Source organism: Propithecus coquereli, unplaced genomic scaffold, assembly GCF_000956105.1.
Source record: "Propithecus coquereli isolate 6110/MARCELLA unplaced genomic scaffold, Pcoq_1.0 Scaffold14, whole genome shotgun sequence".
NCBI lineage: Eukaryota > Metazoa > Chordata > Mammalia > Primates > Indriidae > Propithecus > Propithecus coquereli.
In genome coordinates, this window is record NW_012138302.1 from 14989961 (window position 1) to 15017351 (window position 27391).

Genomic DNA, 27391 nt, shown 5'->3' on the forward strand with positions numbered 1-27391 from the left:
CTCCCGAGTAGCTGGGACTACAGGCATGCACCACCATGCCCGGCTAATTTTTTCTATATATTTTTGGTTGGCCGATTAATTTCTTTCTATTTTTAGTAGCGATGGGGTCTCGCTCTTGCTCAGGCTGGTTTCGAACTCCTGAGTTCAAACAATCCGCCCGCCTCGGCCTCCCAGAGTGCTAGGATTACAGGCGTGACCCACCGCGCCTGGCCTCTCCACTGTTCTTTAGCTGCCTTATTTCTTGTACAGTCAGGCATCGCCGGGGCTACGTTCTGAAAATTGCGTCATTAAGTGATTATGTCCTTGTGTGAACATCACTGAGTGTGCTTACACAAACCTAGATGGTACAGACTACTACATACCTAGGCTATATGGTACTGTTAAGTTTCGGTCGTAAACCGTTGGTTCTTGGCATGCTCATGGCCGAAGAATAACCAGACACGCCAAATTAGGCAAGCACAAAAATGAGGTTTATTGAGGAGAAAAAGATAGGATTATAGGGCAAGAGCAAGATACAGGTTTACAGAACATGGTACATATGCCATAGATGACAACTGGACCCATTGTCGCAGCAGGGCAGGCAAAAGGAAGGGCAAAGAGAGAGAGCTTGGCTGTGGTCTGCATCCTATTTTATAGTGTCTGGATAGGGACCTCCCTTGTGGTTCAGAAATCACAATGGAACCACTTTGATTAGATAGTTCGGAGTCACATGACCTGAGCCTTAACTACGTATGTGGGTTCTAGGTCCCTTTCTGGACTTTATGGTACCCATGCAGCTTGGCCTGTGGGCTAGAGAGTCCTCTGCATTCTTTTGCAGCTGGCATGCCAAGTTCTGATTGACCGATTCATAGGATACTCGCTCCTCCCCCAGGTATGGAGAATCAGGGTTGGGCAGGACTACGATGGGGGCAACAGCAGCCACATTTGTCCCTAGGAGACCCGGAATCCCTCACTGTCTACCTAACGGTACAGCCTATTGCTCCTAGGCTACAAACCTGCACAGTATGTTACTATACTGCATACTGTAGGCAAGTACAACACAATGGTAAGTATTTGTGCATCTAAACATATCTAAACATAGGGTAGGTGCAGTAAAAATATGGTATAAAAGATAAAAAATGGTACACCTATAATAGGGTACTTACTGTGAATGAAGCTTGCAGAACTGGAAGCTCTGAGTGAGTTTGTGAATGAATACGAAGGCCCAGGACATTACTGTTCACTACTGTAGACTTCATAAACACTGTACACCTAGGCTACAGTGTTACAGTAAACTTCTAAAAAATATTTTTCTTTCTTCAATAATAAGTTAACCTTAGCTTACTATAACTTTACTTTGTAATTTTTAACTTTTTGCCTCTTTTATGGTAACACTTATCTTAAAACACATTGTGCAGCTGCACAAAAATAATTTCTTTCTTTATATCCTTATTCTATAAATTTTTTTCTTTTTTCTATTTTAAAAATTTTTAATTTTTTTTTTTAGACAGGGTTTTGCTCTGTTGCCTGGGCTAGGGTGCAGTGGCAGCATCATAGCTCACTGCGACCTCCAACTCCTGAGCTCAAGAGATCCTCCCACCTCAGCCTCAGAGTAGCTGAGACTACAGGCGTGCACCACCACGCCCAGCTGATTAACAACGTTTTTCTGTAGAGATAGAGTCTCACTATATTGCCCAAGCTGGTCTCAAACTCCTGGCCTCAAGCAATCCTCCTACTTCAGCCTCCAAAGTGCTGGGATTATAGGCTTGAGCCACCATGCCTGGCCCTGTTAGCCACACTGACCTTGGATCTAGACTGTTCTGAAGTTTGTGGGACTCAGGTCCTTTGACTCCTCTGATCTGATTTCTCTGTATCCACCATAGTTTCCCTTCCCCGAGGTTGTGCCACTTTCTCTGCTGGAGCATCAGAACTGGAAAGGACCTTGGGGCCATCTGAGCTCCTGGGTAGAGCCTCCAGACCTGCTGTGCTCTAGGAGCTCTTTGCAGGTTTCTGGGGAGGCTAAGGAAGCCCAGCTTGCCAGAATGTCACAGTTCTCTGGCCCAAACCATAGTTCTGTAATTTCTGGATGAAAACCCTGTCCGTTGACAGCCCTGAAGCTTTCATTGGCCCTTTTCTGTGTCTCAGATCAACTCACACTGAGAACGCCAACTTAATAAACACTGCTTCCACAGACAAAGCTGAGGACCCTGGGAGATAATAAAGGATGAAGGCCACAGGATTGGGACACACTCCTCTAGTCCATCTCTGACATTTTAGAAACAGTCTAGAGGGGATGATAGGAGTGTTCGAGCCCTTCCCAGAGCCCATCTTTCTTACCCACGTCTGGCCCAGATGGTGGGGCTTGGGGGTGAGTTGAGGGCAGAGTGGGGTGCAAAGGCCAGATTGTGGGGGGCCTTGTGTGTAGTATTAAGGGATTGGATTTCATTTTGAGGAAAAGAGTGGGGGAAAAGATTTGGGTTAGAAAAGATGACTCTGACCCAAATGGGCGAATGAATATATATGTGGGGGGAGGGAGCAAGACTGAGGACAGCTGGGTGATCCAAGAAACAGAGGAAAGAGCCTGTACCAGGTAAATGGCTGCAAGGAAGGGTACAAGCTGAGAGATCTGAGATCTATTTGGGAGGCCTGATTGGCCGGCCTCGGTGACTGAGTGCATTTGTGGGTGAGGAAGCATGAGGCTACAGGACCAACTTCTGGTTGATAGTAAGGTCGTTTGCTCACCACTGGAGCCAGTTGGCTTACCCAAGGCTGCCTTATCCCCTGCAGGAGAAAGATTGATCGTTTTTGGACATGTTAGTCAAGATATCAAGTGAGCATTTGAATATGCACGCCTTGGGTGGCAGAGGAGTGCCCTGGGCTGGCCGGGTACATGTGGCAGTCCCGGGTGTACAGGAGGCAAGCGCACGGGAGGTGGGGAGGGTTCTCTGAGGGGAAGGGGCAGTTCAGCAAGCGCAGGCCCCTCCCGACTCTCCTGCCTCACCTCACAGTGCCTTCCCTCTGCTTGGACTCTTCCAGTTCTGGAAGGCACCCTGCAGTTCCACACCTGGGCGCTCATCTGTGCTGCTCCCTCTGCCTGCAGTGGGCTTCTCTCCTGGACTACCTGCCTTCCCCACACACTGCCAACACGCACACGTGCACACACACACAATATGCACATGGATACACACTTGCACGCACATGCACACATACAGGCACATATGCACTCACATGCATACACTCGTGTGCACACACGTGCACACTCACATGCACACTTATACTTTTTGCCAGGCCGATTCCTATTCTTCTGTCAGCTCTCAGCTTTAAGGTTACTTCCTTGTCCAGGAAGTCATGACTGACGTTGTACACTGGGGTTCCCCTCTGCCCAGGACATCCCCTCACCTGCTTGTCCTTTGTTTTCCAAATTCTCATCACGAATATTTAATGTCTGCCTTCTCTGCTTGACTGTAAATTCTATGACGACAAGGGCTAAGTCTGCCCTCATGTCTAGAATCAGAGTGTCTAGACAGAAGCCAGCACATGTTAAATATATAAATGTACAAATGAATAAAGAGAACCTGACTGGGCCTTAAGGAACTTCAGTGATTAAAAACTGGGTAGAAGAGAACCTAATAAAAGAGTGTAGAGGCATCAACCAAGAGGTGGGAGAAAGGCCAGGAAAATGTGGGGCCACCAAAGCCAAGGCACACACTGTCCAAACCCACAGAATACACACCGTGAACCCCAATGTAAACTATGAATTTGGGCGATGACGATGTGTCAGTGCAGATTCGTCAGCTGTAACAAACGTACCTCTCTGATGGGGGCTGTGGAGAGTAGAAGGGGCTGGGCCCATGTAGGGCAGGGAGTACATGAGAACTCTTTGTACTATACTTTCTTTTCTTTCTTTTTATTTTTTTTTCCTGAAACAGAGTCTCACTCTGTCACCTGGGCTAGAGTGCCGTGGCGTCAGCCTAGCTCACAGCAACCTCAAACTCCTGGGCTCAAGCGATCCTCCTGCCTCAGCCTCCCGAGTAGCTGGGACTACAGGCATGCGCCACCATGCCTGGCTAATTTTTTCTATTTTTAGTAGAGAGGGGGTCTCACTCTTGTTCAAGCTGGTCTCAAATTCCTGACCTCAAGCAATCCTCCCACCTTGGCCTCCCAGACTGCTAGGATTACAGGCGTGAGCCACCTCGCCCTGCCTGACTCTTTGTACTACAATGTCCACTCAATTTTGCTGTGAACCTAAAACTGTTCTAAAAAAATTGTCTATTTAAAAATAAATAAATAAATATTCTTTTAAAAAGCCAAAGCAGAAAATGTTCAAGGAGTGTGTTTACTGTCAGCAGAGGTTTCTGCTAGTGAGAGGTTGAGACAAGGATGGAAACATGTCCCTTGGCTAGTGATGTGGCTACACCGGTCACTTTGGTGAGAACAATTTCTGCTGAGTGATAGGGGTAACCCAGACTGGAGAGGGTTTAAGTGAATGGAAGGTAAGAAAGTGGCCAAATTAGTATAGACTAGAACTCTTTTAAGAAGCTTGGCTGTTGCTGGTGAAAGAACACCACATGGGTAGGGCAAAGGCTACTGTATTGCCAAAGAGGAAAGAACATGAGTGTGATCAAGCCTCCGTTATTTAGTTGCTCATTTCTTGTGACAGAGGAACATGTTGACTGGTGCCCATGGTTGTGCAATTAGCAAATTCCAGACTTTGGGCAATCCTCCAGGTCAAACGCCCAGGTTTCTAGTCAGATAGCCTAGTCAGATAGAAAGACAGGGCTAGAAGGATTAATAGGCTTCTAAAAGACACATCAAGATTTTTAAAACTTGGCAAGTTTAAACTATGATGTCTGGGGATGCACACTTGGGTGATAAAATTATAAAGAAATACATGGACATGATTACTATAAAAGTCAAAGAGTCTGGAGTCCCAGCTACTTGGGAGACCAAGGTGTGAGGATCACTTGTGTCTAGAAGTTCAAGTTCAGGCTAAGCAATATAGCAAGACCCCATCTTTAAAAACAAAAAAGAAAAGAGTTATTTTGGGAGGGAGGGGAGGGGGCTATGATTGAGTCAGGGCACATGGTGGGGCTTCTGAGGTGGCTGGCACTGTTCTATTTCTTGATTTGGGTGGCGGCTACAAGGGTATTTGCCTTATAACTCTCCAAACTCTAGAGGAAGAAGTTTGGCTGTGAAGGTAAGAACAATCTGGAGGGAACTGTGAACGTGAAGGCGTGCGTGTGTGCGTCCGGGTCTGTGTGTCTGTAATGATGGCAGCAGCAGGCAAGGACTACTGCGGCAGTCATTCTTGTTCCTCCCCCATTTTGCTCCACACTTCACAAGCCCTTCAACTTCCCTGGTGAAGCAGAAAGAGCAAGGTTTACTCTCTCCATTTTAGGGTTGGGAAGACTGAGGCCCAGGTATGTGACTTGCCCCAAGTCACGCTGGTCATCTAGGGCAGAGGCTGCCCAGAACACAGGCATGAGTGAGCAGGGCCAGTTGGCTTACCCAAGGCTGCCTTGTCCCCTGCAGGAATCTCTGAGATTCTGATGAACAGACCTCGTGCCCGCAATGCCTTGGGGAACGTCTTGGTCAGTGAGGTAAGAAAGAGGGCACCAGGGTGGGCTGGGGGATGGGCTGGGAGTATCTGACGGGGTGTCCTCTGTAGCTGCTGGATGCTCTGGCCTGGCTGCGGGAGGAACGGCAAGTGCGTGTCCTGATCTTCAGAAGTGGAGTGAAGGGTGTGTTCTGTGCAGGTGGGTTCCCTCCCCTGTCCCCATCCTGGGGCTCTGCAGGGCTCCCACCAGCCTGCAGGGGTTGGGGGAAGCCTTAGATCAGCTTCAGCATAGAACTCATTATTCCATTTCACAGATATGAACTCAAAGACTCAAGAGAGGAAAAATTCCTTGCCTAGGGTGTCACACACCTGTAAGAGGTAGAATAGAATTTAGTCTCAACTTGGCCTCGCTGACCCCCAAGTCCCAGCTGTGCTACGTGCTTTGTTCTGACCCTTCATTGAGGAAATGAGGAAACAGTCCAAAGATGCTCGCAAGGTCAGCAGCCGAGATGCGACTCTGTGCCCCTTTGCCCAACCACAGGATCTCAGTCCCTGCCACCAAAGCTCTCCACTGTCCCTGTGTCATTTGGTCCTCACAGCAGGGCAAGCACCATGAACTTCCATTTGAAAGATGAGGGAAGAAACACACCTCAGGCCTAAAACAACAGCAAGTCAACTGAGAGCAGAGCTGATCTGGGAACAGATTCTGGGCAGGTGGCTGGGGAAGGGCTAACAGGGGCCACACACTTGCTGTGCCACACGGCAAGAAGCTGTGAAGGGATGGGATGGGAGGAGCATGATGCTCAGGGGATTGCAAGGGGATTTGGCTCAGCCCTTAGGTCTGGGCTGTCCGGGTGCCCAGCTTGGGGTCTCCACTGATAGGCAAGTGTGCAGACCGGTCTGCATGACCCAGCTGCCCTGGCCGTGGTCTTTATCGTACCCTGGCTACTTCCTTTGGCTGTATCTCTGACCTCCTCCATCAAGGTCACATCATTCCTCCACATCCCCCCTTAGCTCCACTCCTCACTATTCCAGCTAAGAAAGAAGGAAGGGGGCACTGCAGGAGGCCTGATCTGCCCTGACTAGCTCTCCAATCCTGTGCTAGTTCCTGCCCCTCTGGGCCCTAGTTTCCCTCTCAGTCACTGAGGGGCTGGAACTGATCAAAGATTGCCAAGGGCTCTCCCAGCTCTGACTTCCTATAGTTCAGGACTTGAAGAGTCTATATTCACCCCCTACTCCTGCTCAGCCCCTGCCATCTGGCCTTTGATGGCCCCACCACCGTCACTATTCTCACCAAGGCTCTTTCCGACTGCCATGCCACTATATCCTGTGCTCATTTCTCAGTCCTCTTGACCTCTCAGCCTCCTTGGACCCAATGACCTTGCCTTATATAACTTAAAAATTATGATAAAATATAAATAATACAAAATTTACCATGTTAACCATTTGTGTGTGTGAGAGGGAAAGAGAGAGAGAGAGGGAGAGAGAGAGAGACAGGGTTTCACTCTGTTGTCTGGGCTAGAGTGCAGTGGTGCAATTTTACCTCATTGCAACCTTGAACTCCTGGCCTGAAGTGATCCTCCCACCTGAGCCTCCCAAGTAGCTGGGACTACAGGCCCATGCCACCACTCCCAGCTAATGTTTTAATTTTTTGTAGAGACAGGGTCTTGCTATGTTGCCCAGGGTAGTCTCAAATTTCTGGCCTCAAACAATCCTCCCACCTTGGCCTCCCAAAGTGCTAGGATTACAGGCATGAGTTAACATGCCTGGCCCATTTTAACCATTTTTAAGTGTAAAATTCAGAGTGGCATGAAGTACATTCACAACATGGTACAAACATCATCACTACCCATTTGTAAATTTTTTTTTTATCATTCCAAACAAATCCAACCCATTAATCAATAATTAATAATTAGTTCCCCCTTATCCTCCAGGCCCTGGTAACTTCTATTTTACTTTCTGTCTCTGTATATTTGCCTATTCTAGATACCTCATGTAATTGTAATCATATAATATTTGTGTTTTTGTGTCTGGCTTATTTCACTTAGTATAATGTCCTCAAGGTTCATCTATGTTGTAGCAAGTGTTAGAACTCTGTTCTTTTTTATGGTTGAATAATATTCCACTGTATATATACCATATTTTCTTTACCCATTCTGTTGATAGGCACTTGGGTTGTTTTCACCTTCTGGCCACTGTGAATAATGTCCCTAAGAACACTGGTGTGCGAATACAGTCAGCCCTCAGTACCAGCGGGTTCTGCATCCACGGAGTCAACCAACTGCAGATTGAAAATATTAGAAATAAATAAATAAAAAGAACAATAAAAATAGTACAGATAACAACAGTATAACATTTATGTAGCTTTACATCGTATTAGGTATTATAAGTAATCTAGAGAGGATTTAACTGATACAAGAGGATGTGTATAGGTCATATTCAAATACTGTTCCATTTCATATAAGGGACTGAGCGTCAGCAGATTTTGTTATCTGCAGGGTCCTGGAACCCAAACCCCACAAATACAGAGGGACGAGGGTACGCGTTTGAGTCCCTGCTTTCTACTCTTTTGCGTATGTATTGTATGGTAATTCTGCCTAACTTTTTGAGGAACAAGCAAACTGTTTTCCACAGCAGCTGCATCATTTTGCATTCCCACCAACAATGCCCGCAGGGTTCCAGTTTGTCCTCGTCCATGCCAACACTTTTTGTTTCTGTTTGCTTAAGTAATGGCCATCCTAACGGACTTGGGGCAGTATCTCATTGTGGTTTGGATTTGCATTTCCCTAATGACTAGTGGTGTTGAACAACTTTTCATGTGTGTATTGGTCATCTGTCTATCTTTTCTGGGGAAATGTCTATTCAAATCCTTCGCCCATTTTTGAATCAGGTTGTTTTTGTTGTTGAGTTGTAGGAGTTATTTATATATTCTAGATCTTAATCCTTTATCAGATACATGATTTACAAATATTTTCTTCCATTCTGTGCATTGTCTTTTTTTTTTTTTTTTTGTGACAGAATCTCACTGTGTTGCCTGGGGTAGAGCCGTGGCGTCATCCTAGCTCACAGCAACCTCAAACTCCTGGGATCAAGCAATCCTTCTGCCTCAGCCTCCCGAGTAGCTGGGACTACAGGCATGCGCCACCATGCCCGGCTAATTTTTTCTATATATTTTTAGTTGTCTGATTAATTTCTTTCTATTTTTAGTAGAGACGGGGTCTCGCTCTTGCTCAGGCTGGTTTTGAACTCCTGAGCTCAAACAATCCGCCCGCCTCGGCCTCCCAGAGAGCTAGGATTACAGGCGTGAGCCACCGCGCCCGGCCTGTGCATTGTCTTTTCACTCTCTTGATAGTGTCCTTTGATGCACAAAATTTTTCATTTTGATGAAGTCTAGTTTACCTTTTTGCTGCTGTTGCACCTTTCCTTGTTTGACACTCCTCTCCCTCCACCCGCTTCATTGACTGGGTTTCCTGGTGTTTCTCCTTCCTCTCTGCTGGATCCTTTAACTGCCTGGGATTCCGTAACAGGCCATTTTCCCAAGGGCTGGCACCAACCCCTTGCCATCTGCAGGTGCAGACCTAAAGGAGCGGGAGCAGATGAGCGAGGCAGAGGTGGGGGTCTTTGTCAAGCGACTCCGAGGCCTGATGGATGAGATCGGTGAGGGTCTGGGGCTTGGAGGAGGAGTCTGGGACCCCCGCTGATGCCAGCCCACCCCCCAACCCCATCCTCTAAGCAGAGTGCTTTCTGTTTTGAGCTCTGTGGGAAGCTAGATGGCTCTCCAGGGGGATGGGTGCAAGGAAGTCTACAAGGCGGGGCGGGGTTCAGAGGGTTTCTCCCCTAGAGGGGGAACTCTGGCTCTTCAGCCTTTGTGCTGCACTCTGCCCTCAGGGCTCAAGCCTGGCCATTCCAGAGGAGTCAGGTTTCATCAAGCATGCTTTCAGGCTTTGGCAATTGCTGTTCCCTTTGCCCGGAATATCCCGTCTCAGCTACCTGGACTTTTACTCATCCTTCAAGGCCTCCATTACCTGCTCCAGGAAGCCTTCCTGACACACCCTCCAAGCTTCCTTTTGTCAGAGCACTGAAATCATTGCCTGATTACACGTTTGCCCTCCCCATTAGACTGAGCTCCATGGGGGGACAGAGGCCATGTCTGATTCAGTTCTGTGTTCCCAGCACTGGGCTTGACATACAGAAAGGCAGGTCCCAGGGAGGCCAGCAGGGGAGTGGGCCTGAGCAGGGATCACCCAGCCCATCTCCCCATTCTCGTTCCCCAGCTGAACCCAGAACTTTCCCTGATGGGAAAACTGACTTCTGTCTAAGATAACCTGGCTGAGATTCCAGGTGAGGTTCCCCAAACCTGGGACCAGCTTGCCCCTCCTCAACTTTGAGTCTTGTCCTGGTCCTGCCTGCAGGGCTTTGCAGGCTGAGCCCTCCCTCATCTCCACAGCAGCCTTCCCTGCTCCCACCATTGCAGCTATGGATGGATTTGCCTTGGGCGGAGGCCTGGAGCTTGCCCTGGCCTGTGACCTCCGAGTGGCAGGTATTGGGCAGGGAGTGCTGTGGGGGAAGGAGGACGGGAGGGTGAGTAAAACAGGGTAAGTCTAGGGCTTCTGCAAAGTCAGTCACTGCGCTTGGCCTTTCAACCAAGAGCAAAATTGAGGCAGGGTAGGGGACACAGGGAGCTCAGGCAGAAGCTGCTTCCCTCTTTTTGGGAATGATTCCACCAACCTCAGAGCAACTGCTGACAGCAAAAAGATTATAGAGAGCGAAAGCCAAGGAGGACAAAGATCAACGTCCAACTTTCCAGTTCTGTCCGAGTCAGATTTATTTACCATGTTTTGAACAAAGGTGAGCCACAGGGACAGTCTCTCACTGGCTGAGCTAATCCATTACTTGTTCTGAGCAATTGAGCTTTGTTTGAGGAGTGGAGGGGATGAAGAAGATGACTGATCACTTTTTAAGGTGACTGACTTGGTGGTTAGGAGCGCCCTTCTTGGAGACAGCTAGATGGAGTCTGAGTGCCGTCATGATGCTACTCTTACCCCCACTGCTTTCTCCTGCCAACCCAGGAGTGACATTTAAAAGGTGTAACTCCAGGCATGAAGGTCCTTTCTAACTACACAATGCAGGTCAAAGAGAAGGAACTGACCAGGTGGTCAGGCACCAAAATACCAGGTTGGGCTCCAACATCTCACCTGCCCACGTTCAGGCAACTACCTGGCAGGGTTTCCATGAGGACTGAGAGAGTGAATGTAAAACCTTTCATAAGCATGACATTGCACAGTTAACATGGCCTGGGCTGGCTGAGGGAATTCAGAAGGGAGAGGCCTGTGGTGTGGGAGGAGGTCAGTCAAGGCCAGCTTCTCAAAAGAAGTAGAACTCAGTTGGACGTGTACTGGAAGTCAGGGACACTTCAGGCTGCGACAAAGCTGGGAGGGATAACCATGGTAGTAGCAGGAGTCACTGACGCTCCAGGACAGGCCAGAGCTAAGGATACATCAGAGTGGGAGACTCTTATTAACCAACAAATAGCTTATCAGGCACCTTCTAGGAGCCCCTTCCTTGTTCCAAGCACTCTTACTCATGTAATCCTTAGCAGCTCTCTGAAGCAGGCAGAAAAGGGCCATTTTTCCCCCCACCTTTGCAGCTCAGGAAGGGTGAGACTTGCTGGTGACACACAACTCCATCAAAGGGCATGGTAGGATGAGGGCGGCCTGGGCCTCCTCACTTCCAGGGTAGGGCTCTTCCAAAGGCAGAGTCTAAAGGGGCCTGGCTGTGGCCAGACCGTGGGGGAATTGGCCGGAGCGGGGAGCATATCAGAGATAGGTGTCTCTTCTCCCCATGGATTAGCACCGGAGGAGGGGGTGGGTGGGCACGGGCTTCACTCTGTTCTGTTTGAGCAGCTTCCTCTGCTGTCATGGGACTGATTGAGACCACTCGAGGGCTCCTCCCAGGGGCAGGTAACCTCACCCACAGCATCTACCCACCCTCTTCTACCTGCCCGATTCCCCTCTAACCAGGGTCCTCCCCTCCCATCCTAACTCCCTCTGCTCCTCTGAGAAGTCACAGCTGACTCCCAGGCTGGGCCTTCTCTGGACCCCCACTTCCCACACTGATTTATCACTCTGACCCCTCCACCTGGCAGGAGGGACTCAGAGGCTGCCCCGCTGCCTGGGGGTGGCCCTAGCGAAAGAGCTCATCTTCACGGGCCGAAGACTGAGTGGAGAACAGGCCCATTCGCTGGGGCTGGTGAATCACGCTGTGGCCCAGAATGAAGAGGGCGATGCTGCGTACCACCGGGCACGAGACCTGGCCCGAGAGATCCTGCCCCAGGTACGGTGACAGCCCAGCACAGGAGGGCAGGCCTGTGCTTTGGGGGAGGCAGGGTGTTTTGGGAGGTGTAGGGTATTCCTTGGAGCTGTACATCCATTCACCCAAAGACAAAAAATTAACCCTTTTTGGAGTTTTTCATCTATTCAGCTATCCAGTAAACAACAAATTTTAATTTTGAATTAAAATGAAAATTGAATTCCAAAGGACAGGAATCAAATGGGCGTGAAAGCCCTCAGATTAACACTATTCAACAGACCTTTAAAAGATGACAGAAATGTTCCACATCTGTGCTGTCCAGTATGGCAGCCACTAACCAAATGCAGTTAACTTTAAATTGGCTAAAACAAAAAATTTGGTTCCTCACAGTCACACTATTACCTATATTTCAAATGCTAATAGCCACATGTGGCTCCTGGCTACTGTACTACAGCACAGCCTTTAAGTGTCCCAAAGACTGAAAAAGCCAGATTCTAAGATGGATACAGAACTTCTAGACCATCTTTCCTTTCCTACCATACTGCCTGGTGCAGAAATTCTTAAAATATATCATGCAAGACATGTGTTAAGACTCATTAATTTTTAAAAAATCCTCAAATAGCCTTGGAGCATAATCCCTAAAAAGTTTAGAACTGTTGCTAGAGAGTGGGCTTAGGCCCTGCCAAAGAGCAATCTTACCAGCTGCAGGGCCCAAAGACTTCAGCAGGGAAAGCTAGGATCTGGCTGGCTGCAGCCTCCAGGCCCTGAGAGGCTCTGCTGGCTTCTTACATCTCTATGGGGGCCCAGGGTGGAAGCAGTTAGGGACAGGAGATCTCAAGTTTCCATAAAGATATATAAAAGCAGCTTCAATGGAGCTAGGTTTATCTAATTTACAGTAAATCTTGACTTAGCCTATTCTGAGTAGCTCTCATCTGTCAGACACAATGCTACTAGGTATTTTTAATACAGTGTTTCAGTCATTAGAACAATCTAGTTAATTGTCACCATTTGTGAGAAAACAGACCCAGAAAGGTTCGGTGAGTGACCTGCTCATGAAGGTCAAAAAAGTGACTGCAATAGTTACCATTTGTAAGCAAACAGACCCAGAAAGGTTCAGTCACCTGCTCATCAAGGTCACAAAAAGTGACTGCAGTATCAAAAAAAGACAACACTGGTATTTCAGCATTTATTTTGCACAAAACAGAATGCAATAAAAAAAACTGGTATTTTGTTACAGTGCAAAATATGTATAAAAATTTTTAAACTATGAAGCTAAATATTTAATGCACTTATAATACATAAAATTTACAAACATGTTACAAAACAAAGTTAAAATACAAGCTTATACAACGTGTTAACCGCACATCATTTTAATATTAACAGATAGTATTCGAATTAACCACGAAAATAAGCAATTTTGAAAAAAATCCTTCTGTGTCCATTAAATTTAAATAATCCTAACTCTTCTTATAACTGAGATCTTCTTTAATTTGGGGGTCAGTGTCTGTAACTTTTTTTAAAATGATAATTTAAAAAAATTTGTTAAACCAAATGCTTTCGTTTAACAGAAAGTTTTTTTTTTTTTTTTTTTTTGAGTCTCATCATATATAAATGGAGAGTCTGATGCCATTGCCTGGGCAATTTAATGCTGTCAGGTTTCTACTACAGTGGGTCAAAAAATCTCCAAACCAATATAGAACTCTGAGTCACTTAAGGGAGTGGCTGACTGCAGCTTCCACAGCTAGACCTCTAGACTGTGTAGGGTTTGTCTTTTTGCATAAACTAAATGACTATCACAGGATGATTCAGATGTCCAAATATACTGAAATAACAGTACTATACTAATATGATTACCAGTATTTTCAGTAAAAGTAGCTTCGTACTTTGAACACCAGTCTACCAAAAATTAGTTAATTTTAATTACCAGTTCCACAGGTGAGACCTTCTGGTGCAAACTGAAAAACGAGCCTGCAACATCCAGCCGTGTTACTAGGTGCTCAGAATAAACAGGGCTCCCATGTGGCTGTACCAGTTATGGTGGCAGACGGCTGCCACCTAGTGGACAAACCACTCTGACTAGGGAGTCCCGGTTCCAAAGTTTACTCAGCCCAGAAAAAGATTTGTCAACAGCCTCAAGGTCTACATCTTAACACTCGGAATTCCCCCTTAAATAGTAAATACATATTATCCTTTGAATAATGGATTGGTTGTTTTCTTTTTCTTTTTTAGAGACAGGGTCTCACTCTATTGCCCAGACTGGAGTGCAGAGGCGTGATCACAACTCACTGTAGCTTTGAACTCCTGGGCTCAAGCAATCCTCCTGAGTGTAGCTAGGACTACAAGTGCATGCCACTACACCTAACAAATTTTAATTTTTTTTTTTTTGTAGAGACGGGGTCTCACTGTACTGCCCAGGCCTCAAACTCCTAGCCTCAAACAATCCTCCTGCCTCAGCCTACAAAAGTGCTGGGATTATAGGCATGAGTCACCGCCCCTGGCCTCCATATACATAATTTAACTTTCTTTAGTGAAAAATCAGTTTCTCTACTGGATAGTTACCTAAATTATAATAATACTGGCTAGGCACAGTGGCTCCTTTCTCCCCAAAGTGTGTCATACCAACACATTTTACACAAATGGAATCACAATATATACACCAGGAAGCACCTTGCTTTGTTCACCTAACATCTTTTGGAGATTTTTCCATTTCAGCACATAACTGACTGACCTCATTCTTTTAAATAACTGTACACTTTTGCATTCATGGTATGGATGTGCCATCATTATTTAACCAGTACCCTAATGATGAACCTTTATTATGTTGTATCGTTTTGCTACTATAAAATGGCTGGAGTGAATAACTTCATACAAATCCCTACATGGAGTTGCAACAAAGAGCACATGTATCTAACATTTTGCCAGTTTTTGCCAAATTGCTTTCCTGAGGCATATTAATTTACTCTATCAATAATGCATGCAAATACCAGTTTTCCCAGTCTCAGCAACAGTGAGCACTATGGACATTTTCCTGTGGGGCCCAGCACCTCACTGTCTGATCTGCCTTTCTCAGTGCAGCTACAGGGCATCCTTCACACTTATGATTCTTCTCCTGTGAACTACTTTTACATGCCTTTTGTAAATGTTTTTCAAAAATTATACCAACTTTTTATAAATCACGGAATCTCATCTGTCATTGAGTGTCGCAAATATTTTCCTTCCATTTTGTTTTATTCGTGTTTATTTCCCCCCAATCTGAAGTTCACTTTTCCGTAGCTAGCTTTTTCATTTACGGATTCTATGCTAACACTTTAAAAATCATTGTCCTTTTCTGATAAAGTCTTACAAACACTTCAAATAACACAGTATGAATGATCTAGGAAGTAGACGCGCTGCTTGCCTAGAGTGCCAGGGCTGCTGTGCACAGGTTACTTGAAGACAGACCAGTGACAGAGCAAAGACACTATTGCTTCTATGTGGACGTGTCAATATGCTCCCCTGGGATGTCAACCCAGATCTGTGAGACTCAAAAGCCCAAATTCCTAACCCTTTTTTTCAAAACAAAAAAAACTGCTGGGGTAAAGCCTGCTTATAGTCAAAGCTGGCATTTGCTGAGATAAGGGGGAGAGAGGAAGGGAGTAGCAGTGGGAGAGGTGGCTGGGAGCCAAATCCAAGTCTCACCAATGACTCACTGGATAAACACAGCCAAGTGCTTCACCTCCTTGCACCTCAATTTCACATCTGTAAAATGGGTGATTAGTGAAAACACCAGCCTAGAAGGGGTGGGTAACACCATTAGATGAGTTTGTAGGTAGGAAAGCATTTTGTAAACTGTAGTATGTTGTGCATGTCGGAAGGACAGGCTGAATGACAAGAACCTCAGATGGTTAGGATTGGGAGGGTGAGGGGTCAGTCTGGCTTCTTTCATTATGGAAAAAGAACCTCAACTAACAGGTAGAAAGACTAACATTAATGAGACACGTCACACAATAGCTGGAACTAGACCCAAACGGCTGCCTCCTTGTCTAAAACTCTTCCCTCAACAGAGCTGAGTACATCTCTTTTTTTTTTTTCACAGTATTTGTTAATGGTTTATTTATCAAGAGAAACTATTCCTCAGCCCACATATTCATAGCTCAGGAACACAGGTGTCAGTGGAAACTTCTATGTAAATCAACCCAAAAAAATTCTTTTATGTTCCAAAATCACTTTACACTCTGAAAGATGCCAGCCTTCCTCATCTCCTCAAAATCTTTCATAGAATCATAATTTCTGTAGAAATCTACATATGCCTTCTTTCTTGGTTCAGCCACACCAAACTTAAACAAAGCTGCAACCCCCAGGGATACAATGAATGCTCCAACAATATGAATCCACAGACGCCTGGCCAGGAGGCCACGCATCTGAGGTTTCGGCAAAGCGCCGGAAGCCATGGTAGTTACTGTCCTTGATGGGTATGCCAACTTCAACACGTCCTTCCTGGCTGATGGAGAAACGAACAGCCAGTACATCTCTTTAGTTCAGATCTCTGTCAGCACTGATATCCTCCTCAACCAAGCTTTTCTTTTTCCCTAGGCCCCCATTGCTGTGCGGCTGGGCAAAGTAGCTATTGACCGAGGAATAGAGGTGAGAGGGTTTGGAGTTGGGACTTGGGTCCACTGAAGTCACTCATGGCCGGGACAGTGTTTTTATGGCTCAGATTGACAGCACAGCTGGAAAGAACTCAGGAACTGGACTCTTCTAACAGATTCTGACCTCTTTCTCTGTACCCCCATTTACCCATCTCCAAAATGGGAAGTCTGGCCAGATGATTTTGTTTACATTTTATCCTCTTCCCTTGGACAGAGGAGGAAATTGAGGTTCAGAAAGGGTAAATGACTTGCCCAAGGTCACAGAGAAAGTAGAAAGAATCCGGGTCTGTATGGCACCCAGTGAGTGTTGTGGGGTCCGTGCTGGTCATCAGTAATGTGGCCTCAAGGGCAGGACTCACGGTGATGCCTTGTGTGTAGCTAATCTATCCCTGGACATCAACTTACCATCAATTCACTCATCACACACTGAATCTTAGACCTGAGCAGGGAACTGGGACATAGAGATGAGGTAAACATGATCACTGTCCCTAAGGTAGGGAGGGGGCAAAAAGACACAAATTACTAATAAAAGGTTAATGGTACTAAGCAGACACCTCAGAGACGGTAAAGCTCTGCTGTCCCTATGACAGCACCATGTGGTTTTTAAACTTAATTAAAACATTCAGTTCTTCCTTCATGCTAATCACAGGTCAAATGCTCAACAGCCACATGTGGTTAGTGACTACCATATTGGGCAGTGTTGGGTTAAAGAGTGTTTTCTAGAGTTGGGCCGTGGGGAAGGCTAAGAATTCCAGAGAAAAGGAACAGTCTGAGCAAAACAGAGGTGTATTAGCGAGCAGCTTGACTGAGGGGACGAGGGGAAGACAGCGCATGCCAGCTGGGAGCACGGGCTCCAGGTTCCAAGACCTGCTTTTCCGCACTCTGTTGTGAATTCTGACAAATTACGTCACCTTTCTGGTTGTGTGTGTGTGTGGTTTTTTTCCTCCATCCAGCCCAAAATGTCAATACTTCACCTTTCTATGCCTCACATTTCTCAGCCATATGACAGGGATTATAACCCTTGCTGTGAAAAGTAATGAGTTTACACACATATGTACGTGGTACTTCTCTTAGAATGGTGCTTACAAGTAAGTGCTAGTCAGCGTAAGCACTTGGGCCTAGAGACTGGAGAAATTGCCAGGGGCCAGCTCATAAGGGCCCAGGCCTTTTTCCAGGGGGCAGGAGCATGGCTAGCAGCCAGATGGGAAGGAGGAGCACCGGCTGTGGACTCCTGCTCTCCCACCCGGCTCTGGCAGGATGTCTCAATCTGCAGGCTGTGTCGACCCTCCTCATTGTCCTCACAGCCCCTATTTCTCCCAGCTAAACTGTCAACAGTCAGGCTGATTCAAGGATCACGTCTTTCTTGCAGGTGGACATTGCATCGGGGATGGCCATTGAAGGGATATGCTATGCCCAGGTATGTGGCTGCTGCCAGTCCATGCATGCTTGTTAACAGAGGCGGAGCCAGAGTTGGGGGACACTGTATAGTACAGGACCAATTTAGAAGGTTCCTCCCAACCCTAACAGTCTGACTGCATGCCACCGCCTAATTAACCTGGAATGGTTCCAAGGGAGCCACCCTGCTTATCCCTGGGAATATTTCCTCAACCATTTGACGGTGGTACGTCCTGGCCCACTTAGTGCCCAGAGAATCACAGGAGAACGCAGAGGTACTGGAACAGCTTCTGGCATTGTAGAGGCCAGGCTGGGCTGGTATGTCAAAGCTTAGTTACAGCCCGCTGGCCGTGTGTGTTCAATGGAAGGGCTATAAACCTGGGACTAACCTATTCAGTCTCTCACTCCTGGGTAAAAAAGTGCTGGTCTCCAGGTTAAGAAATATCCAAAACATTCCTAAGTGAGGGGTCTTGGGGCTTGCAGAACCTAGTGTGAACCACCTACATATCCAGATTCAAAGCCAGATTTCTTGCTGCAAAGGCTAGTCTTTCTTCTCTGCAGAGGAGCCTCATTATCAGACTGTGGCAGAAGGTAGGGAGCACTCTGTAAACACATAAGCAGTGTGCAAATAGAGGCTAATGGCCATGGGACACAGATCCTACAGAGGCTGGCCCACTTTCCCCAGGAGACCAAGGAGCCACTCGTTATGCCTTTGCATGGCTCAAGACTAAAGTCCAGAAACAATGGAAACACTTGGATCCTGGCCTTGTCATGGACTGAACAAGCTTAAGCAACTCTTTTTGGGCCTGTAGCCCTGTTCCCCCCAAATTAATATTCTGTACATTGTTGTAGAACATCCCAACCCGGGACCGGCTAGAGGGCATGGCAGCCTTCAGGGAGAAGCGGCCCCCAAGATTTGTTGGAGAGTAACCCCTGTTTAACCTTAAGCATGGGAGATGGATGCCTTTAAGAGCAGGATCCAGAAAGAAAATCTGCAGCTGGGTTGCCCTCACCATTTCACCTCTCTGGGCTTCTGTTTCTTCACAAGGACAACAATGGATATGAAATAATTGGCACAGTGCCTGGTACCTGGGTGCTGACTATACCACTTACTGCTACCTTCCTCATCCTCACCATGACTAATCACTAGGTTGGATTTGCTTTGGAGAATGCCTGTCTCTCCCTACTTGAATGATAAACTAAGGATTAAAACAGATCCCTCTGGGTTTTTGTATCATTGGCTCTCAGGCCCTCTCTCAATTATCAGGCACTCACGAGAGATGTCAAGAGATTTTGAGAAACCCATAGTTTCTTCCTCTGGACAAGAGATAATCAATAAACCCTGGTTATTGGGTGAGCACGTGTCAGCAGTCAGACCGCAGACCTTGGCTCTCTGCCAGTCACTTGCTGTGTAACCTTGGACAATTTGTGTAACCTCAGCTTCCTCATCTGCAAAATGAAAATGTTGTGAAGATTTTTTAAAAATAAAAACTCACGTTCAATAAATGTGTTCCAATTGTTAACTTACAATATTCTTGTGAGGACTAAATGAAATCATCACTGTGAAAATTCTGTGTAAACTACAGGGTGACGGGAAATCTTTCACGGCCTTCAGGAGCATTGAGAAGGGTGCAATTAACTTTGATGGAGAGAAGGGAGGATCAGGAAATGGGCAAGTAACATTGGAATTGAAGCCCGAGGATTAACAGGCATGTGAAGCAAAGAAGCCACCTAATGCAAACATCACAAGCAAAGGTGAACAGAGGATGACGCCCTTAGGAAGCAAAGAGGGGGCTGATACATATGGCTGTTGACACTAATAGGGATCCCTCCTCTTGTATCAAGGCTACATTGTAAGCTGTGGCCGTGTGATCATTCTCTAACTGGATCTGAGTTCTGGCTAAGCATCCTGAGCCTAGGCCTGGCCTAGAGTCACTAAAGCATGAGCATGGACACATATGAATAACATTGTTGACTTGCTGCTAAATACAAATATGCCCCAAGGTTATGCTTGTACCATGGATGGGAGAGTAATACAGAACCAACCCAGGCCTTACAATCAGCACAGACCATACCAGCTAGGACTACTCCACAAAGCAACCACCTTACTGAACTTCCTTTTCCTCATCTGTTTAGTAAGTAAAATGAAACTAACCTATCCCTGACAATTATTATGAACAAGAAAAAAAGGGTGCCTAGTATAGACCTGGCCCTCAACACAGTGATTCCCACCTCACAACACACCCTCCCATTAGCAAAAGCCAGGATCTGATGACACAATGTTCCGAGGCACTAGAACCCAGGTCAGGAAACTCAAGACGCCCTTGCCAGTATCATGCAGAAGAGTGTGAGGGAACAGTGCAGTTCAAGGACTATTGAAGGAAATAGGTTACAAATCCTGCTTATCTAGTAGGACACTGTTAATAGTTTGGAATGTGATTTTTTTTTTCTCCTTGATTCCAAAAGATGGTACATGGTACTCCAGTTAAGAGTCTGGACCAAGCTAGCTAAAAGCACAAAAATCTACTTCTAAGCTATGCTAATAATCAAACAGGAATTTACTTTTGTTTTTTGAAAAACTTAAAAATAAATGATAAAACATGTTCATCAGTAGTCAATAAGGCAAGGAAGGAGTTCATACTCTATTCCTCAGAGCAGCGTTGCAGAGGCCACAAACAAAAGCTGCTGATATAGTTTATTAAGTTGTAGGATAAAGGGCCAAAGAATACTTAAAGTTGTAAAAATATATATTTTTCTTTTTTTTTTCATATTGCAGGGCTTTTATTTATTTTTAAATTTCAGTATATTTCAGGGGTACAAATGTTTTGGTTACCTAAATTGCTGTTGTACCATGAGTCAAGGTTATAAATGTGCCCATCCCCTGGACAGTGTGCATTGTACCTATTAGGTGTGAATGTACCCAGCCCCTCCTCCCCAAAATATATATTTTTCTTTCCTTCCTTCAAGTGAAAAGTACTTTGGTATCTAAGGGGTGGGAAGGGAGGAAGGCAGGCAGGCAGGGACGGGAGAAAAGGAGTGGGAGGAAGGGAATAAAAGAAGGGAAGAGGAAGGGAAGGAAGGGGAAGAAAAGAAGGGAAGGAGGAAGGGAAGAAGAGAAGGGAAAATTATTTTTTATCCTTTCACCAGAAGTTCTGCCTTACACACAACATATTTATAAGCATACTTCCCACTTTCTTTTTATATACTTCTTTTCTGGTAGCTTCACATAAGCACAAATAACTACTCAGGAAACTGAACATAAATGCCAAGGTCTCCCTATAGGTCTTAACTTTCTTCTGCTGGGTAACTGGTCCCATTCCCCTGACATGCTCTCAAAGTAAAAAAGTTATCCAGGGCTATGTAACTGGCATAGCTATTCCCACACAAACTTTTCCCAAGATTCCATGGTTTAATTCTTCATGGTTTAATTGCTGCTGAAGAGGTGTCCCCAGAATGATTCCAACTTGATTTGGGATTATGGCTATCTACAAATCCAACCTTTTTGTAACTTACAGAAAATCAACAATAAATGGCCAATGAGATAGCCAACTCACAAACTCCCAGATAGAAAATCAACAATAAACGGCCAATGAGACAGCCAATTCACAAACTCCAACAACTGGTTTCAACATTCAATTACTGACAGGGCAGAGGAACTGACGTTGAAGAACAGAGAGCACCCACGAAGCCCCTTAGGTTAAGAACTGCATTCGACACAGAGGGAGTCTCTGATAATTCATGAAATGCATTCTGAAGTCATCTAGAATGGAGGCTGCAATCTGCTGTGCTTGGGGGTTTGCCTCACTGTGCTCCTGGATATCACACAGAAGTTGTAATCCTTCTTCTTCGACTAACATTTTGCAGTATTTGCTGGCTGAAAGAAAATTAAACAAAGACACTCCATGGACAAATGACATTTTAGATATCCCCAAGTCACCACATTCACTGTTCTGAAGAAACAATACAAAGGTTTAAGCCCTTTGGCCCAGGAATTAACAGATAAAATGAGTCAATTCTAAAGAAGTATGTCAAAACTTAAATAATGCCTGGCTTGTATGGTGAGAAAACAGATGATCATTTTAGTATGTTTACTTCCAGACAACTCTATGCTTCAAACATCTTTAATCCTAGCTAAAAAGATGCAAACTTCTTTTATTACAAAGATAATACACTTTTCAAGTTCAGGCAATATGTTGGACTAAATAACTGAAAACATCAGATATTGGATACACGATTATTTGTAAATATTTTAATGCATCGTTGAATGTACAAGGTGAAGAAATTTTCCAGGATCCAGAAACAAAGCACTTAAGCTCATTTAGCTAACCTGTGGCTATCCTGGGGCAGAAGGGGACTGTTAGTAATCTAGGAATTTAAATTTTAACTTGGAAAGTTGCAAGCAAAATCAGTGCATAAAGCTGGACCCTCAGAGGGCTACATAAGAGAAGGGATAAGACAATGAAGCACCCTGTCTCAGCCTGGGCTCTAGGGGTATGCAGGAGTAGAAGAGAAGTCTTTCCTGAGAATTCATAGCCACGGTCCCAAGTGGGTAACAGGGTTTGAATTTATACTACCTGAATGTTGCTGAGAAATTAATATAAAAATTAGCTCAAGCATAGGAAAACCTATAGGAGCATTTCACAGAAACAAATATAAAACTGCGCTGAAGGGACACATCAATCCACTCTAAAATGGATTCTCACAGAAAAACAAGGCCTGCTAAAGGTGATCTCATAATCCAAAAGAACAGCTAGACAATACCCCACCAACATGCATACACGATAAGATCAGATAAAGACCATAAAATAATTACTTTTACAGAATAAAAACCAGGATAAAGACTTGAAAGAGCAAATAAAAACTATATACATTTAAAAATGCGTCACTGGGCCGGACGTGGCAGCTCATGCCTGTAATCCTAGCACTCTGGGAGGCCGAGGCGGGAGGATCGCTCAAGGTTAGGAGTTCAAGACCAGCCTAGGCAAGAGCGAGACCCTGTCTCTACTAAAAATCGAAAGAAATTAGCTGGACAACTAAAAATATATAGAAAAAATGAGCTGGGCATGGTGGCGCATGCCTGTAGTCCCAGCTACTCGGGAGGCTGAGGCAGGAGGATTGCTTGAGCCCTGGAGTTTGAGGTTGCTGTGAGCTAGCCTGACGCCACGGCACTCTAGCCCAGGCAACAGAGCAAGACTCTGTCTCCAAAAAAAAAAAAAAAAAAAAAAGCGTCACTGAAATTAAAGGTTTAATCAGTCCAAGAGCAGGTTCAGACATAGACCAAGAGAGAAATAATGAACTCAAAAGCACATCCAAGGTGATTACCCAGAAAGTAGCACAAAGGAACAAAAACATGGGCTATGGTTTGAGTGTGTCCCCCAAAAGTTCACATGTTGGAAATTAATTCCTCAATGTGGCAGTGCTGGGAAATGGGGCCTAGTGGGAGGTGCTTAGGTCATGCAGGCTCAGCCCTCATAAAGAATAGTGCAGCTCTCTCAGGACTGAGTTAGTTCTCCCAAGAGTGGGCCTGCTCTTTTTTAACACGTGCTTGCTTGTTCTTCTGCTCTCCCACCAGGCTATAAAGCAGCACCAGGCCCTCAATAGATGCAGCCACCCAATGGTGGACTTTCTAGCTTACAGAACCATAAACTAAACCTCTTTCCTTTACCGATTACTCAGTGTCAAATATTTTTATAGCACAGAAAATGGACTAAGACAACATGTAAACTATTAAAAGTGGGGGGGGAGAGGTTCCAAGATGTGGACGATAGAATGAGAAAAGGTACGATACATGCCTGTAGAAGTTCCACAAGAAAAAAATCGAGAAAATGGAGGAACAGTAATATTTTAAAAGAACACAGCTGAGAATTTTCATTATCTTGGAAAGACATGAATTCTTTTTTTTTTTTTGAGACAGAGTCTCACTGTGTTGCCCAGGCTAGAGTGCCGTGGCATCATCCTAGCTCACAGCAACCTCAAACTCCTGGGCTCAAGCGATCCTTCTGCCTCAGCCTTCCACGTAGCTGGGACTACAGGCATGCGCCACCATGCCCGGCTAATTTTTTCTATATATATTTTTAGTTGCCCAATTAATTTCTTTCTATTTTTAGTAGAGATGGGGTCTCGCTCTTGCCCAGGCTGGTTTCAAACTCCTGAGCTCGAACAATGCGCCCGCCTCGGCCTCCCAGAGAGCTAGGATTACAGGCGTGAGCCACCGCGCCCAGCCCAAGATATGAATTCTTAAATTTGGGAAACAGAAGTCCAAAGCATAATAAATAAAAATAAATTTACAGGCCGGGCGCCGTGGCTCACGCCTGTAATCCTAGCTCTCTGGGAGGCCGAGGCGGGCGGATTGTTCGAGCTCAGGAGTTCGAAACCAGCCTGAGCAAGAGCGAGACCCCGTCTCTACTAAAAATAGAAAGAAATTAATCGGACGACTAAAAATATATAGAAAAAATTAGCCGGGCATGGTGGCGCATGCCTGTAGTCCCACCTACTGGGGAGGCTGAGGCAGGAGGATCGCTTGAGCCCAGGAGTTTGAGGTTGCTGTGAGCTAGGATGACGCCACGGCACTCTAGCCCGGGCAACACAGTGAGACTCTGTCTCAAAAAAAATAAAAAAATAAAAATAAATTTACAGATAAAATGTAGTAAAACTGCAGATTAGCAAAAAATAAGAGACCATAAAGGCACCCCCCCCGAAAAGAAAAATTACATATCAAGGAATGATAATTAGGCTGACAGCAGACCACAACAGCAACAACAGAAAATGGAAATAATGGAAATATTTTTTCTCCCAAATGCTGAAAGAAAATAACTGTCATTCTAGAATTCTATACCCAGCTATACTATTATTTAACAATAAGAATTTGGGGGTGGGGGGCGGATTTTGTCACTAACAGACCATCAAAACCTGAACCAAGAAAAGGAGTGGGGTAAATGAAGCAATGGTGAGCAAAAGAAAATGGTAAACATTTGGGAAAATTGAAATAAACATTGACTGTATAAAATAATAACAGCTAAACTACCTTTAAGGATTTGAAAACAAGGTAGAACTAAAATATACTGATTAGCCATTTCTTGGATGGAAATATTTATTTGTCATAGAGATGGGAATTCCCTTGAAGTTGATTTATAAACTTAACATGATGCTCATAAAAATACTAAAAGGACTGCTTTGGAGGAAGAATTTGAAAAGGTAAGTCTATAGTTGATATGAAAAAACAAGAAATAGCCAACATAAATGAGAGTAAGTAATGTACTAATCTTTCCATATACTAAAGTATACTGTAACACATCAACTGTTGAAACAGTGTGGAGTTAACGCATGGAAAGGTAAAACGGATAATCCAAAAACAGACCAGAAAAATCAAGAAGAGGGTAGCTTGCTTATCAGCAGGAAAAATATGTACTATTTAATAAAAGATGATATTGGGACAAAGTATTATAGAAATCTAGAAAACATTAAGTTATATTCATACCTCAGGCCATACATCAAGAAAAGTTTCAAATACATCAAAGACTAATATGAAAAACGAAACCACACTAGAACATGAGACATCTCATAATGTAAGTGTAAACATGACCCAAAATCCAAAGGCTATATAACAAAAGATTTAATTATAAACATAATGGACAAAATCAGACAAACTGAGAAAAAATATTTAACACATATATCACAAATACCTAATATATAAAGAGTTCCTTCAAATCAAAAAGAAAAAGACAAAATAGACCAAAAGCACAAAAAGGATATCAACAGATAATTCACAGCAAAGGAAATGACACATAAGAATATAATAAGAAAAGATGGTTAACTTTATTTAAAAGAAATGTCAACTGAGACTGTCACTTTCACTTTAAATTCAAAAAGTTCAATTAACATTTTTGGAAGAACGTAGGGGAACTGGCAAGATCTCATACACTGCTAATGGGAATGCAAATTGGTAATCAATTTTTTGGAGGGCAATTTAGCAATACCTATCAAAATTACACGTTTTTAAAAACCCTTTGCGGGAACATATATTCAAAGCAACTTGAATCTGTTCCCTGGGTTGCAGTTGTCAAATTTGGCCCAAATAAATTCTCTATTTATTAAAAAACAAAACCAAACAAACAAAAAAACACCCCTTGACTTAGCAATTCCAAGGATTCTGCTGATTAATTCATACACTTGCAAAATGGAGTCGTTATTTAACAAACGCTCGTATGAGCCAAGCACTGTTCTAAGTGCTTTACAAGTATTAACTCAATTCTCATAACCACCATATGACGTAGGTATTATTATCCCCATTTTATAGATGAAACTGAGGCATGGAGGAGCTGAGTGCCTTGCTCCAGATAGTAAATGGCAGAAACTGGGAATACAGCACAGGTAGTCTGGATCCAGTATCTGTCCCCTAAATCACAACACTATTGCATATGTGCATCTTGCTTTTTCCATTTATATATGTTATTATTTATTGAAGTAGTGTTTGTAATAAGAAAAGACTGGAAACAATGTCCATCATCCAAAGGAGACTGGTTAAATAATTATTACATCCATAAGGGTGAAGAAATACTTAGTAGTCATAATTATTAACGGTGCTGCTTCTGGAGTCAGATCATTAGGTTACAATCTTGGCTCTGGCAGCTACAAGCCGTTTTAAACTTGGGCAAGTTACTTAACCTCTCTGTGCCTCAGTTTTCTCATCTATGATGGATGATAATAATGACGCTACTAGTTGTGAAGACTAAACGAGTTATGCATAAAGAGCTTACAACACTGCCTGGCACACAGTAAGTACTCAACTAAATTCTAACTGTTATTACCGTTACTTCTGTTGTAACTGAATATACTGGAGTCAGTTTCAAGGCCATTCTGATCCACTAATCTGCCTGTCTATTCATATGTCAGCACCACTCATAGCACCTTTTTATAATGTTAAGAGAACTGTTAGGGCACGCTCCTAAAAATGAATTTTCTTTGTTAGTTCTTGCCTATTTATTCTGCCAGATGAACTGTGGAATAATTTTCAGACCCCCCATCTCTTACCCATTCACTTGAATTGTATTATACAATTGACATCTGTATCTTATTATTTTTTTTTTTTGAGACAGAGTCTTACTCTGTTGCCTGGGCTAGAGTGCCGTGGTATCAGTGAGCTCACAGCAACCTCAAACTCCTGGGCTCAAGCAATCCTACTGCCTCAGCCTCCCAAGTAGCTGGGACTATAGGCATGTGTCACCACGCCAGGCTAATTTTTTCTGTATATTTTTAGTTGTCTAGCCAATTTCTTTCTATTTTTAGTAGAGACGGGGTCTCACTCTTGCTCAGGCTGGTCTCGAACTCCTGAGCTCAAACGATCCTCCTGGGCCAGGCACGGTGGCTCACGCCTGTAATCCTAGCACTATGGGAGGCCGAGGCAGGTGGATCACTCAAGGTCAGGAGTTCGAGACCAGCCTGAGCAAGAGCGAGACCCCGTCTCTACCAAAAAATGGAAAGAAATTAATTGGACAGCTAAAAATATATGTAGAAAAAATTAGCC

At 44.6% G+C, this 27391-nt stretch overlaps 2 protein-coding genes across 5 annotated transcripts in view; one reads left to right on the top strand and one right to left on the bottom strand.

The window, feature by feature from the left end:
• ECHDC2 (enoyl CoA hydratase domain containing 2) overlaps nt 1-19318 on the top strand; it is a 22224-nt gene extending 2906 nt beyond the window's left edge. The window contains exons 2-10 of one of the 4 annotated variants that reach the window (XM_012639437.1): nt 5512-5579; nt 5648-5735; nt 9107-9193; nt 9984-10076; nt 11440-11496; nt 11682-11869; nt 16418-16468; nt 17843-17890; nt 18721-19079. In XM_012639437.1, coding sequence (XP_012494891.1) covers nt 5512-5579; nt 5648-5735; nt 9107-9193; nt 9984-10076; nt 11440-11496; nt 11682-11869; nt 16418-16468; nt 17843-17890; nt 18721-18798 — 758 coding nt within the window. In that variant the 3' untranslated portion in view covers nt 18799-19079. Of the gene's footprint in view, nt 1-5511; nt 5580-5647; nt 5736-9106; nt 9194-9983; nt 10077-11439; nt 11497-11681; nt 11870-16417; nt 16469-17842; nt 17891-18720 lie in introns of all 4 variants that reach the window. The other 3 variants (XM_012639440.1, XM_012639438.1, XM_012639439.1) reach the window with 3 other exon arrangements.
• A 2242-nt stretch (nt 19319-21560) lies between these two features.
• ZYG11A (zyg-11 family member A, cell cycle regulator) overlaps nt 21561-27391 on the bottom strand; it is an 81799-nt gene continuing 75968 nt past the window's right edge. The window contains exon 11 of the mRNA XM_012639342.1: nt 21561-21818. Coding sequence (XP_012494796.1) covers nt 21561-21818 — 258 coding nt within the window. The remainder of the gene's footprint in view (nt 21819-27391) is intronic.